Source organism: Paralichthys olivaceus, chromosome 2, assembly GCF_024713975.1.
Source record: "Paralichthys olivaceus isolate ysfri-2021 chromosome 2, ASM2471397v2, whole genome shotgun sequence".
NCBI lineage: Eukaryota > Metazoa > Chordata > Actinopteri > Pleuronectiformes > Paralichthyidae > Paralichthys > Paralichthys olivaceus.
This window is the reverse complement of record NC_091094.1, coordinates 7,610,069-7,625,651: the sequence shown is the minus strand read 5'-3', so window position 1 is coordinate 7,625,651 and position 15,583 is coordinate 7,610,069. Positions and strand designations below refer to the sequence as shown.

General features: G+C 40.7%; 1 protein-coding gene across 4 annotated transcripts in view; it reads right to left on the bottom strand.

The window, feature by feature from the left end:
* The window catches only part of tox2 (TOX high mobility group box family member 2), a 110,477-nt gene that overhangs the window by 10,202 nt on the left and 84,692 nt on the right, over positions 1-15,583 (bottom strand). For 3 of the 4 annotated variants that reach the window (XM_069533928.1, XM_069533913.1, XM_069533921.1), the window contains 2 exons: positions 4,229-4,513; positions 2,617-2,847 (listed from right to left, as the gene is read on the bottom strand). In XM_069533928.1, coding sequence (XP_069390029.1) covers positions 2,617-2,847; positions 4,229-4,513 — 516 coding nt within the window. The remainder of the gene's footprint in view (positions 1-2,616; positions 2,848-4,228; positions 4,514-15,583) is intronic. The other variant, XM_069533932.1, reaches the window with a different exon arrangement.

Sequence of the window (15,583 nt, the reverse complement as noted above, 5' to 3'; positions counted from 1 at the left end):
CAACTTATCGGCTGCACACTTGTTAAGGGTCCAGGAAAGTGCACGGCTGAGTTTGGTGTGATTTGGACACGTGATACGTTCGGTATTAATAAAATTTGAATAAACAGGTGACCAGCACTCTGTAGCCGTTAGTGGTGGTGGGACACTGTGCCTGTGTGGGCCGAGGTCAACATGTTTTCTTCCACGACCTCCGAAGCTACAGCGGCGGTCTGCAACTGGATCAAACCGCCGGTCAAATCGCCACCAGATCATTTTGATGATTCGATTGTTTTTCTTTCATCACATCAGACTGAGCTCAGTGGCCGATCACTGTCATGGCAGCAACATTCACAGAATCACTTCCTCGTATCAAGTTGTCTACAAAGTAAGTGCACAATGTTCGTGTTGTTGCTCCAACGCTTTACATTGAGCTAAATTACTGAGCTTTTATTTTGAAACGTTGTGAAATTGGTTCTGAAGAGTGTGTCGATTACTAAGAAGTACATAATGTCCAATGTTTGACAGAATAACACCAGCCACACATGTGAAAAATAATAAAGCTAATTCAGTTTCACTTCATTAAAAACATTGACTATAAAATCTTCACTGCAGATAAACCAGGTAGGATGAACAAAGAATTCTAACTTCACTCTGCACCATAGACTGTTTATAAAAAGCCCTGCACCCAACGTCCAGCACGCAAACAATAAAAAGAGTCAGTATATTATAGAACTGTTTAAAGTGGATTAATTATAATAATAATAATAATAATAACAACAAATACCTATTCCAAACAGGTAGGTTTAGAACAAACACTGGACTAATTTTAAACGAAAGAAGCAAACCTAAATGTTTAATGAGAATTTAAATGCTACAGCTACATTGGGTCCACTCTGTAAATACACAGTTATCAAGTTTATCCATGTGCTGTGCAGGAGTAAGTGACAGTGCTAGTCACTGACTGAATAATTAGGACAATTACAGCGTTATTGCCCAGACAGGGTGGTACATTTCATTCTATAATGACATCATTACCTCAAGTTAATTATCTGCTGTGTGAGGTGACACGTTTGATTAAACACATGAGTGCACAAACAAATCAAAAAATTAGCCGCGGAACGGTGCAACAAATGGGCAAATTTTTAATGGAGGAGCTGCCCTCTTGTCAGCTTCCTCTGCGTTCTCAGGTAAAACTGTGAAGGACGAATGCATTTAGGAGGAGAGAGAGAGAGAGAGAGAGAGAGAGGGAGAGAGGGAGCAAAATCTAAGTTGAAAAAGACACCAGGACACGAAGGGTTAAGAAGCACAAACAATAACATTTCAGGAGCAGATGTCCTTGAGGCGAAACCAAGGACAAGGCAATTGCTAATCTTGTATTCCCAGCATGATCAAATCACCAGGCAACAGATATAAATAAAAGGACAGGAAATGAGGAATTCACATTCAAGGGTGTCAGTGGCGAAATGAAGATTCATGGTGAAGAGCCCCGGTGAAGGCGGCAAAAATTAACTGCAAATAAAAGGGACAGACGGCCTCCAAAGTCCAGCGTATAAAGTAGGTTTGCAGGGAGAAAAACACACACACACACACACACACACACACACGGATGGGGTCTCGTCGACGGTGGCTGGGGCTGAGGAGAATGGGCTGCACTTTGTCATGGAGACAGGTGCTTTTATTTGACACCCAATAGGCGTGTCAGGCTTATTGTCTGACTGGATATTCTAAAAAATATGAGTCTGCGCATGATCACCAGAGTGTCTCATTTTCCATTCATTTCACACCATCATTTCTAACCACAAACACACAGGAGCCTCTCTGACTTCGTCTGTTGGTGTTCGATGCTGAAGTGAAGCCGATGATGTGCTTGATTTAAACTGCAGTGAAAGTTGCTGCGGCTCCATATACACGGGTCAAACTTCAGTAAGATTAAATTGACTCTTGTATAATCTACAGCTGATGAAAGCGACTGACACAGGCCAGACAACTGATCCTGAACCGCTTGGTTCAGTGAGAAAATGCATTTAGAGCTGAGATGATAAACAACTAACCCATAAAGACCGGACGCTTCATATACCTTTAAGATCAGACACAGATGTTATTCATCGTTATTCACTGTAATACTTGTAGCTGTCGAAGCAGATTACAGCAGAATCTTATTGATGAAGACGATTCAGACCAAGACGAGGAACTTTGTCAGGCTTATTGTTTTTTTTGTACAACTTTCGTTGAGTTTCGGGAAATGGCAAGGATCCACACAATGAAAGCCAAACATTTAAGCATTTTTGTATTTCATGTCTATCTGCCTCAGGGGCTGAGAGGTTAAAGTTTTTGTGAATGTTGTGCCAACTCTGCAGAAAACCCTCAGGTTTGAGTTTGTAGTTCTCAACAAATGATATTCCGCGCCTTCGGTCTGAATGGGTTATTGGTCATTCAATCAAAAGAAAATGTATCTACATGTGTTTTAATAACTGAATAAACATTTTAGTACTTCTAAAATGGGATGACTTAATCTTGCTCTTTTTCATATATGATAATAAACTGAAAGTACTTGAGCTTTTGACTTTTTTAGTAGCATCTCTATTCTCTATGAATCTATTTCATTGACGATGACAGGATGATAAAAGATGAATGTACCTGTTTCTGCTCCTCTCCCAGTCCGTCCCACATGGAGGCGACTATCTTGGATACATCACCGAAGGTGGCGTTGGGATTCTGTCCCTTAATGGCTGCCTGGGTGTCTCTGAAGAACAAAGCGTAGGCTGACACAGGCTTGGTGGGCTCATTGGGATCCTTCTTCTTCTTCTTTTTTTGGGGCTTGGGTTTGGGCTTCATCATCTCTGAAGATGGCCGCTTCTCACCTGTGATCTGGAAGACGAAAACACGAAACAGCTTATTGTCACATGGAGAAACAAGGCCTAACAATTCATCTGCCTTTGGAATGAATAATTGCATCTGTGATGGATGCTTATAACACAGGGTCTGGGTGAAGCATGTAAACTTCATTAAATCCATAACTCAATCTCTCCGCTCAATAGCTGTGTAGTCAGCATTTGAATATTGCAGCGATGTTTCACTGACAGTCACACTCACCGACAACAGTTTTTCTTTTCTGCTTTTACTTTGTCAAAAAATAACATCGGTTATAGTTGAATTTACCGAACCCTTTCAAATCTTTATTTTTCAGTTGTTCAGCAAGTCATAAATTCTGACTCTTCATGCAAAGGGGTGAATGGAATTTTAAATCGCCTGCTGTATCTGCCCGGGCTTTGATGTGGTCTCCGAATAAATTGGAGAGAGCAAATGGAATTACTTACTGATAGGAGCGATGGTAATCATTTTTATTCACATGCACAGTGAGACGCACGGCAGAGACGTACAGGCTAGAAAATATATTTTTTAAAGTACAGGACCCCCCCTTCTTGTTATACTGTATCACTGTGACCTATCATTTAAATACACAGATGAATGTGAAACACTGCGGACGTGGCAGATTAAATTACACACTCATTCACACTCCCCCTGATAGAAATGAAGCAAATCCACAGAGACATCGGTTGTTGGGCAATTTATGTGAACACTTTTACAGATTTGCATAAAGCAAATGAATGTTCTCTTCCAATTTGTGAATGAAGCAGTGGTAGGTTACAAACCAGGCTGCGGACAACAAAATTCCACAGCACTGCCAATGCCTTGCATCTGCGTTGATGATCGAACTGTTAGAATACGTAAAAGCGTGTATTTCCAATAAATGCATCATGGGAAAGTATGTCATGTCGTCTCATGCGTGTGCAAGAGTTTGCCAACTAACTTATAAACATGCATTGGGCTGTGAACAAGTCACAAATGTGTAATTGGAAAATAAATTGACAGTGAATTTATCTTTGCACAAAAAGAAACCTGTTTCTCTCAAGTGTGAATTTTTGACTCCTAAATTTTGCTTTTGAATTAAATGTGCTGCTCAGAATGGAGAAAAAAGTAATAAAATTCAGTGCGATCATGAACTTGATGTCTCAAAGCAATTTTCTTTTCAAATATGACATAGCACCACAACATTCCTTACACATATTAACGTTTTAACCTCCAGCTCCTGCAGAACTCTTCTAACGAGTTTTCCAGGGACCCATATAAAAGAATCACAGCTACACCTGCAGTTAACATGCAAACCAGCTCAGAAAAGCCCTGCCGAGCCCACGCCTGCTACTCCACAACTACAAGCCAGAGAAGCCACACGCCACATCATCAGTACCTTCGCATGAGGATCAATCTCCTCTTCCTGATTGGAGCTCGAGGGGGAGGGTGTGGCCGATTTACTTCCGGGAGGTGAGGGGGAGCCGTGAGGCAGCGCACTGCGGCTGACCTGAGAGTTCAGCTGGGACAGTGCTCTCATGGGGTTGGGCAGTATCGGAGGTGAGCTGTTTATCAGGGGGTGGTTATGGGCAGGGTTGTAATGAGCGCCGCCCGGGTGCTGGTGACGGTGTTGCTGTTGTTGGTGGTGGTGGTGGTGGTGGTGGTGCAAAGCCATCTCCTGCATCTGGGGTGAGAGAAGAACACCAGCTTTACTATCTTCTCCTCCGCTCAAAAAAAGTTTGCCAATTTGCCAAATATGCAGTTACTTGAAAGTGGAGACGACATTATCAAATTTGACAAAAAGGTGTAAAGCTAATAAAAAAACATCTGACAAAAAATGAGATGAATTGGAAAGAGGGAAATATGTCTGCTAGAAAATAGACAGACCAAAAAATAAATAAACCCTCCAACAGGTTTTAAAGTCAAGGCTGGTGGTTAGAAAACGTCTCTTTCCTCTTGAAACTGTCTTCTCTTCAGACAGTAACAAACTATATAAACAGCCGGCTTGTGCCAGAGTTTATCTGTTTGGTACCTGACTTCAGCACTGACCTTGATAGTGGAGGAAATGGCTATAAAAATCCAGTTAAACAATAATATAGGTAATATCTCACACAAATAAGAAGATACAACATCTCAGGTGAAGCCGAGAAACACATCTCACTGCAACGTAACTATAGAAACCAAACAACTTGCAGTATTTGCTAACTACAAGACCCTCTAGAAAACGTAGCACCTGCGAAAGTTTCCAAAGTCTCATTTTGAAGGAAGAATTTGGGTTTTGTTTCGTGAGACACAGGCTACATCCATACTACAACATGTTAGTTCATGAACGATCTCTGCCCACATGAGTGTTTTGGCTTCATATCAGTTTTAATCAGCGTGCATACTAACATGCCCGAAAAGGCACATGACACGACCGCTCACGTACACTGGGCATATGTGTGCCGATGAAAACAGGAAGGAATGCGCATCCTGCTGCTCCCAGGAATTGTGGCAGCTTGCTCAAATAATAGCTTTGCAACATTGATTAGAAGCAACAGTTCTTAGCATAATGGAAAGGTGTGTCAATGTTTAAATTATCTATACATAAGAAAATGCCGGATAGAGATGAAGGGAGCAGCAATGAGGAATGAAATGGAGGAGTTATTACCATTAATGGTAGAATATGTGAGTAGGCATATTTTTTATCAAGCAGTCGTGTAATCGTAGTCTACGATCAGCTGCCACCACCATCACGATCCACCATCAGGATCCACCATCATGACCCACCATCAGGATCCACCATCACTAACCATGATCACGATCCACCATCACATCAAGCTGTGTCAACGTCATCTTTTCCAAACATCTCAGTTTCTGCTCATCCAAACTACAGCACATTTCAGTTTGGAGTTTTCAAACTAAAATGGAGCCAGCAACGTTTCTGCTCAGGAAATATTCCCCACTGAGCGAAATGAGTGCAATGACCTGGAAGCATCGAAGTGGCAGATGTGATGAGCGCTGGTCAAATTCTCCAAATGCTAAGAAAAGGTGCGCCAGCAACTCCTGTCTTATTTTCCTTTAGCATAAGATACATTTGACAATCCTTTACAAAGGAGATGCTGCAGAACCACCGCTCCTTTTGACAGCAACATTTACTGTGACACGTCATAGTTTCACCATGGCAGAGACAATGTAAAAATAACACACATTTCTGGATGATTTGAGAACTCATTTATCAAATCACTGCCAGATTGCACACAAGAATAAGTTAAATCATCTATTAAGGAGCCATAAGTCATGTTTCTATATTATTCTATATTTCTATATATTCTATTGTCTTTTTTCGTTCATTTGAAGTTTTCCTCAGTTTCCATATGAGACTTACAATTAAACTTTATCTCAATGATACATCTTCAGTAAATCTTACTCTTACAGCAAAAGGTAACTTCTATTGATTTCTTCTAAAAGTGGGAGAAAACATCAGCTCCTGCTTCTGAAAATGAATTTTTGTTTTGACGCCTGCAGGAATCTGAGCACCTGATAGAGCAATCATTGAATCAATAGCATTGATGAGGAACCCTATCAACCCCTTTGCAGAGATATTATCCTCACCATGTGCAAGGGAGAGAAATAGAATTTACTGCCATGTTAAAAAACAGAAACAAAACTGGTTCTTGCAGATGGAGACTGACCCTCAAACCGAGAACATCCTTCAGACTGATTACAGAATCACACTCGTCGCTTTTAGCAGTCGTATAAGATCTTCAATAACAACCACATCAAAAGCTTTTCTTCAAGATTCATCAGGATACAACATGAGCACAGACCAAAGGATGCTTTTAATGTAGGCATAAATGGAAATGTTTGGCAATTTACAGATCAGAAAGTGATGAACTAGCATTTGTTAGCTCTTTTAAACATTTATGAGTTAAATAATACATTACACATTAGTGCCTTGCAAAAAAAAAATTGAAAGAGCCCGAGCATATGAGGTCTTGATAAACACAAGTAGAGGTTCAGAGATGAAGGCTCGGCTCTCTAATCATAATTGGTCCCAGTAGATTCCTAGAATAAAAATGCACAACAAAGTAATGTTGAACGAGGCTCTGGCCTGCTTTGAAAACTCATAATATTCACACGACATTATATTCTGTGCCTCAGCAGCTGCTCACAAAAGCCAGCCATGAACAAAGGCATTCCTTTTGCATTTCAAATAACCACGCTGTAACCTCCCCCATCCACAGCAATCTCCAACCTCCAATCAAAATTCAAAACACCATCGCTGTACTTCTTAAAACATGAGGAAACAGCCCCAGCAAACCGAGTGGTAATACTGCAAAAAATAAGAGAGGAGAGAAAAACGAAAAGGGAAAAAAGAAAAAAATAGAAATCCATTAATTTTCCATTTTCCATGGACTTGCTCTTTAAGGGTCCTCTCCTCACAAACCAAGAAGCATTGAAAAAGCAATTAATCAAACATGAATGGCCTATCATAGATATAGCGGACGCATTTCCATAGCAACAGCCTCCAGGCAAAATCGTCACCTTTTAATCTGAGCCACAACATGTTTAATATAAACAAGAGGGAGACATGCACAGAAGCAGAGTTCATCAGGCGGAAGGTGCCACGCCACCATGGCATCGTGGGTGCTGGGTTGTCAGGGATAACAAAACCTTTAAATTATTTAAGTCCCTATTACTAATTGATTTGAGACGTATATTGTAGCCTATATATCATTAGTAGCATTTCATCTTGGAGGGAGAAAATTAAGGCGATGGTGAGGAAAGTGAGGGGTACTTTATTTTTGCAGGATTGTTGATTTGTTTTGCATCTTTTGGTATTTTATGTTCATATTTTAAAGCATCAAATTAAGTTTTATCAGTTTTCAGTCCTAACTAACGAGGTTAGTTTACAGAAAATGTAACAAGCAACTCCACCTAAACTTACATTAATTTAACCTATTATATTAACTGTGAGGTATGAGTCAAAAACCAAAAAGTGTAGCATTAACTAACTACTGTAGAAGACATATAAATGATCTTATCACAGTTACTACATGTATGTATATAAAAAGCATAACACCCAAGCAACTCATAGTGCTCATAACTCAAAACCTCCTATTGTGATAGTTTATTCTAATATTCACTCAAAAGTCCCATTTTTAATAAAAAATGTCCCAGAGTGCTTTGAGCTGTTGCGTTCACCTGAGAGCGACAGAGGGAGCAGGAAGTTATCACCGAGCACCATCAGTCCCTGATCTAAATAAGGCGAACGACAGACTGCTGAACAAATATTATGAAATGATCTGACAAAGGTTGCTGGTTGCCATAGGTACAGTATGCTAATGGTATCATCCAAATGGTCAAGGGGGTGGAGGAGTCTGGTCCCTGCTCTCTGTCTTTACTAACTCACACTGGAGACGATGTGTTTTTGCTGTATTTCCTGGAACAACTACAAACCCAAGGCTACCAACAAGAGAAATGTAGTGGCTTAAATTTTAATATTTAGATTATACATAAAGTTGGATTCCGATATCTCTCGGGGATCGAACCTTCTTGTGCTTAACCCTTCGGGCAATTTAGCTGTTTGTTGTAAAGTCCCGGGAGAGTCATGTCCCTGCAAACACAGGAGGAGAAGTAAAATGAGGACGGGAGTGGAGAGAGCGAGAGAGAAAAGAAAAAAGGAAAAAGATACAACAACAAAAAAATCCTACTTGACCTTCGTACCAAAATTCATCTCCAAAGTTAGCGAGGGGACAGTAAGATATTGCTGTTTGGTGATGAGCAGCCAGGCGATTCTAAACTGTGATGTAAAGCCAGGAAACTCGGTGTGAACGTGTTCCACTGCCATCGTTGCGCCTGTCGTGTTTGTATTCACATCTTGTACATCATAGTCAAATGGGAGTCAAATAACAAAGGCTTTCCAATTATGTGTAGCACATTGTGCGCGAGATGGAATATCACAAAGCCATTGTTCCCCTGCTCTTGCTGACCTTACCTTTGAAATGGTTTCACGGCCGCTCCAATTGCCTGCACCATTTGATTTAGCTAAGGGGATTTGACCACCAGCACAGAGATGAGAGAGGGGAAGAGAGAGCCCCTACACATGGCTACGAGGAGAGAGAGGAGAGATTCATACCAGAGGAGGGTGAAAACAGCTAACCTTGCTTTGTCCTCATGATGATTATAGCAGAGTGGCATCTGTTTCATCAATTCAATAAGCAGCTTGATTGCTATGCAAAAGCTTTATTGCGCCGGCATCATAATAAAAGACTCTCTCCATGCTAAGGAACCAATAAATGTTGTGTTCATGTTTCTGCTTATTAGCCCCATCTAAAATAAATCTTCAGCGTTCGTCAAATTTTTAAATGTAGAGTCGGCAGCAGAACCTGAGTCAATAGTTCAAAATGTAAATGGGAACTGAAATTTACTTGGTAGCGTTGGAGTATTTTTTTCCCACCATGATCTCATCCAGTATTTAACATCACCTGCTGATGTGTTTCACTCTGACATGCTGACCCTTTCTCCTTCCCTCCCTGCCCTCTCTCAATACATGGAGATCAATCGCTCCTGCGAGTTTTTAAGACTTTCCCCTCTCCGCTCGCTGCTTGACTGGAACCATCTTGTTTAGAGTGATGGCTCACTCACACAGGTTCACGGCTGCTATTGTAAAATCACCCAGCGTTTAATTGAAACAAATGACTATAATAATAGAACATTATCCCTGCAGGCACCCAGCCATGACAGCTTTAATTAGAGGCGCGTACAAGACTGATCCTTCAAAAGCGCCGCCGTGGTAAACACGCCTTTAGGTGGGGGAGCCAACCCCGGGCCTCGCAGCCCTCAAAGCTACTTCTCATTCACCCTGAGGGCAGAGTACTAACAACGCCGTTCCTCAAAGAGCCTACGAGCCCTCACCCCTCGCTCCCCTTCCTCTCTCTCCCGCTCTCTTCTCTGTCCCTTCAACCATGTCTTTGGTTTATCAAGCTTATATATACCCAGGAGGGTCATTTACACAAGCTGAGGGGAATTAATAAGAGAGTGGATTTATGAATCACACGCTACTTAAGTATGAAAGCAGAGGCAAAGCGCTGCCTCTGCTTACTTGTGACATCAGACAGATGCTACATAAAGAGATATGATGGGCAGCCGAGGCCTGGATGTTTGAGTGTGTTAAGAATTTGTGTTTTTAAAAGACGATTTCATTTGATGTAATGCAATAAGACAAGGAGACTTTGATTCAGATGTAATATGACGCCGTGATCCAGGTGTAGTTTCAGCCAAGTGAATTTAGCAACACAATATTAAAACCTCATTTTGTTTATTAGCTTGGCAGTCGCTCCGTGTTGCTAAAACAAGACACGATCAGGTCACTTTCAATCGTTCCAATTAAACGCTCGTCAGAAAGGGAAAAAAAAAAGCTAAATGGCTGCTCTTGCACCTCCCGTGCTGAACTGTGATCAAGTAATTAATCTGGCAGAAAAACAGCAATACCTTGCAAAGCAGCAGCAGCAGCAGCAGCAGCAGCAGCAGCAGCATGAGGAAATAATTATGAGTTCGACAGAAACTTTCAAAGAGAGAAAAGGCAATTTATTCTCACTACGTCGAAAGTGTTGAAATGGACTTTAACACTACATCTCTACATCTCTCAAAGCCAAACAGAATCTGTGCCAATGCATCTGACATTTTCATAAAATGCAGAAAACTAGAACTTTCGACTTGTACCATACATACTTTATAATATGCACACACACACACACATAGATATACAAAAGTGAAGTCATGACAAAAGTAAAAGTGAAATAGGTTGAATTTTATTTTAGAGACACTTTTGCTGGAATTTCCCTTCTTTAGTTAGTACATTATTATTACTATCATTATTATTATTATGTTACTATTGCTGATTAACATTAGCCGGACGTTAAGCTAATGTTGCTGGTTGTGTTTGGCTGTGGGTTTGTAAAGTACGGTACCACCCTGAACGCCTCTCACAGTGAATCTGTGGCAGCAACAAGGCAGTGGTTGATTTGCAGATAGTAATGTCATGATGTCCCCCTTGGCACCATCCTCCATGTTCCTCATTACTGCTAATGTCAGAACCTACTTTGCTTTTATTTTCTCTCTCTCTCTTCCCCTCTATTTATCTCCCCCCCTTCAGTTCTCTCTCTTGTTCCTCAGACCTTTTTATTCTCTCTCTCTCTCTCTCTTTCTTTCTCTTGCTCTCCCCCTTACTGTCTTCCCCTCTCTCGCTCGCTCTCAGCCCGGGCGTGTCTCTGAGCTCACCTCACAAAGCACGGCGTCAGAGAATCAGAGCCTCGCCTGACATGACATGCAGGAGACGGTTGTGAGGAGCGGTGGGGACACACATTCTTGACAGCAGAAGGCAAGGCTCCTCTGCTCCCACTAATGAGACTCCTGACTGCCGTGTCAAACCCACTTTGTGTATATGCGTCCGCGTGTTCGTGTGTGGGTGTGACCGCAAACCCACACGACAACAAAAAAACATGAATGTAGATGCAGAAATAATGAACACAACAACAAGAAAGAGCACTCAAATGAAAAAAAAGCTGCATGCGGTACTGTATGTGCTGTGTGAGGTCATGACGAGGTGATTTGCATGTGTCCGGAGAAACATCACACATTTCTGAGAGAAACTTATCTTCACTGTATTCTGCAGCAGCTTTAAACAGACGCCACTGACTGCACATTAACAAACAAATGGACTTGAATGTTGAATGTTTGCAGATATATATCCAGCAAACTGTTTCTTATGCCACGTGTGAGGTAGTTTGAGGCTCATCACTTAACCTGACTTTTTAAAACAGGTTTTTACCCAGATTTCAAGATATGTACCCACATACTCAACAGCTGCGTCTACTTCACTGCAAGATAACACAGGTATCTACATTTATGGTCCAGTAAAGTCTCGCTGCAACAAGGAAAGATCAGAAAATATAAAGAAATAATCATAAATAAACGTTGTCTGAGCCAGCATTCTTTTCAATTCTAATATCGAATACAAAATGACAGTCATCTAATAATCTCTGTAGAGCCTCACCAATATGGATTTTTGGAGGCGGATGTGTATTATAAAAAAATTGGCAATGATTCCTAAGAGCTTGTTATTAAACCGTTATGAAGACTAATGTGATTGAGGTGTGATATTTTCCAGTTTAAGCACAAACTGAATTTTAAATAAAAAATAAAAAAACAAATAAGAAAAAACTTTTCCATTTTTTCTGCTTGTTTATTCTGTAAAAAAGAAGTTTTCATATTGGCAAACATAAACGCTGATATGTCTGTGAAAGGCGAAAGGATAATGCAACGGGCTGTAAATCTCTCTAAACGTCATTCTCATTAGCAGGAACTGCTACGCCTGTGAATTCTGCCTGTAGCTTATGACTCTCTGTCTCTGATGCTCGCAGTATTACATGAATACACAAAGTGTCTTAATCACCCTGGCTCAAGCCTTTCTTGTGCGCATTGGCAGGCGGCGGCGTTATGTTGAACTGGTGGCTGGCGGCACAGCAGGGAAGACGTCCCTGAGTGAGATGACATGGGACCGCTCCACCACCGCCACCAGGGCCAAATATTCCTGGTGGTGGAAGCAGAATGAGCTGATGGATGGTTGAGATAGGGCACAGTGCAATATGGACACGATTTCATGGCATGATAAATCTCAGCAGGGGCCCCTGGCTAAGTGTAATATGAAATCCCTTATCAATGAATCTGCTTCATAACACTGTGTATCTGCTGCAGATGAATCTGCCTTTGTTTCTTTAGCCTCTGTTCTTTGCTTGAATGCCACAGTTGATCACATCTACATTATGGAGGAGGACGATGACAACAACATGTGTGCGATAACACAACTCAGTTGTTTTTGAAATATGATGTGATAAATTATCTAAATTGAAAATTGTCACAGTAGAGATCCTCTTCTGTTACCTGTGATCAGGGTGATAAGCAGCGTTATTAGAAAAGGTTTCTTAAGCTCTCGACGCTGCACAAACTGGCCCGTACACAAAGCAAGTTTAAATTACACCTGCAATATAAATGAAATGCAATTTGTCTCACGGAGTGGTTCTCTTTAAAGTTCAGTGCTTGTGTTATTAACACCATCTCTTCAGGATTTCCGATTAAAAAGAGAGAAATTAAATCTGCACCTTATCCTCTGATTAGCTTAATCTGATAGGTTAATTGACTTTATCGAGGTAAAGAAAAGAGATGAGCTGCCATCAGCCTGCAATAAAAATCCCCCCAAAATGATGAAATTGGAAAATAACCTATATTTCCTTTAAGATATTTCTTAATATACAACTACAGTTTCATATCACATTGCCAGAGAAATAAGGCACTTTCTCCCAGGAGATGAGAAAAGAATTGAATTTTTCCTTATCGGTCATCTATTTTTCCACAGAATGCTATTACTTGCTGCCTGCCGTTGCTAAGCAACAGGAAATATTAATAGGACCTTTTATTAGCTAGGCTATACCAGTGGAGTACTAAAATGAGGAAGTGGAAAACATGAATGTGTTACATAAATCTCTGAGCCTTTCAGGGTTTGCACAAGTCTCTGTTTGTCCAGTGATTTATGGCTGTGATGGTTCATTTATGGGAGAGGGAGGTGTGAAATGCCAAAATGGAACATTAGCCCAGGGGACAATTTGAAAATAAATAATCACAAAAAAGTGAAAGAGGGGGGAAGCAGTTTAAAGGACAGCCCTCCCTTTTTTTCCTGCAGATTTCAAGAGGCCATCAAACAAGGCATTGATCATTCAAAATCATCTGGGCCTGAATCAACATTGGAATAACTAATACAAGCCCCATTCTATCACTGGGCTTGTTGAACTGTGGTAAAAAGCGACAGACATTCCATCATTTCCCACAGACGCTCTAATCCCTTTTAAAAATGACTGAAAATGAAGGTCTTTCAAAGGAGAAATAGGTTTTCTTCATCTGAATGAAAAGTGTAGAATAAGGCGAAGCCTCAAAGAGCAGAGAGTCTTTAAAGGCTAAGGTAAGAGCAATTTAAAGTCCATATTGGAAAAAGTCCAAATACATTTAATTACAATATTTCAGAACACTCACTTGATAACAGTCTGTTTGATATAATATTCATCCCTTAAATGTCAAATCAGGTCCAAGATGTTCTCTACAAACGCATCAACATATCCTCTTATCCACCTTTTTTTTCTCTCCTCCATGTTTATACAAAAACCAGCAGGTGTACAGTATGCGATAATACCTTTGCTAAGACCCTCCATCAGAAGGAGAACACATTAAAACACACCTCTGCTCTCTTATCATTAATTCACCAAAGCTTGTCTGTGACAAGTTCAGTTGACATTGCAGCTCATATTTCATTCACACAGGCTTGAAGAGCAAGCACCTGCCAGGAGCTGTTAATACCTCGTGGGGAAAAATAAAGGAGAGAAAAGAGAAGCGCAGGCATCCACACAACTTAACATGACAATCAGGGAGGGATTAATACTTGATAATTAACCTCAACAACTGAAGATAAAGAGCTCGTGAGGAGATTCCTCCATTTAAATGTTGCAACAAAAGAAATTAAGAGTATGAATTTGAATATGAATACAGCTGGCACATCTTCAGGTTGCCACAACCCTCATTACAAGTGAACTGACCCTTCCTCTGGCAGATTCTCATCGTGTATTCAGGAGAAATAACAAATGAGATAATACCTGGGAGCTGAGGCTGCGTCTACATATTGCTTTTTCTGCTAATGCACAGCCGCCATGCATAACATCCCCCAGCTCATGATACATACATCATCTGTTACATATTCAAAACACCACACTGCAGCCAGATATGATGAGGCCTAATGTTGCACGCATCATTGACCAACAGTCAAAAAAAGTCATCAAAGATAATTTATTCAGGTTGCAGGCACAGGTCACGTGAATTTTAAATATACCATAATGGAATATGGAGCCTCTCTGTTCAAATACACAGCTGATGCAGGAGTGAGGCTCAGAGAAATATATCCATACATTTGCTAATTAAATATTCTATCAATCGGTAAGTGTTAGTGCAAACAAAGATGCAACACACAACAATGAGGCCACTATGCTTGTGAGTCCAGAGCAGAGATGTGTATCTTTCTGGGCTGTACTTGATAAGATCAATGCAACCTGAGCACAGCTATTAAATGTCTAATGTGTTTTGGAACTTGTAGATGCTATGACAGTGCGGGCATTAACAGAGAGAGAGAGAGAGAGAGAGCGAGAGAGGCAACAGAGCATCAGAAAAAACAGCTCTCTAAAAGATATCAGGTTTGGCCAGAAGGGGCTTCAGTCCACGATGCACATCAGCAAAGTAAAAAAAAAAAAGAGAAAGAATGAATTGAAAAGAAAAATTAAAAGAGAACAGAGAATTTAGTTTTTTTAGGTTTTCAGAGTCAGCGCAGGAGAGGGAAATAAAAAAAGTTGTAGAAACCTGGTTGGAAAGTTAAAGATCACCACATCTTTTATTATAAACCAGGCCTGGGTCCTACAAACATAGTGAAAGTATCAAAGCTCTTAATCAACACAGAAACACACACAGCCTGTATTCAGAAACTGTCTTAAATGAGCTCTCAAGGCTTCTGTAGATTTGTGATGTCACAAAGGAACAAGCACCGCCCACCCCATGTCTCAGGTTTGGCCTTCGTCAAGTTGGTAGCGTGTTAGAAATTCTTTCCTTTTCCCTAATATGAGATCTTCAACTTGTGCATTTACATAAATAATCAGTATATTGTTATCATAGGCAAAGA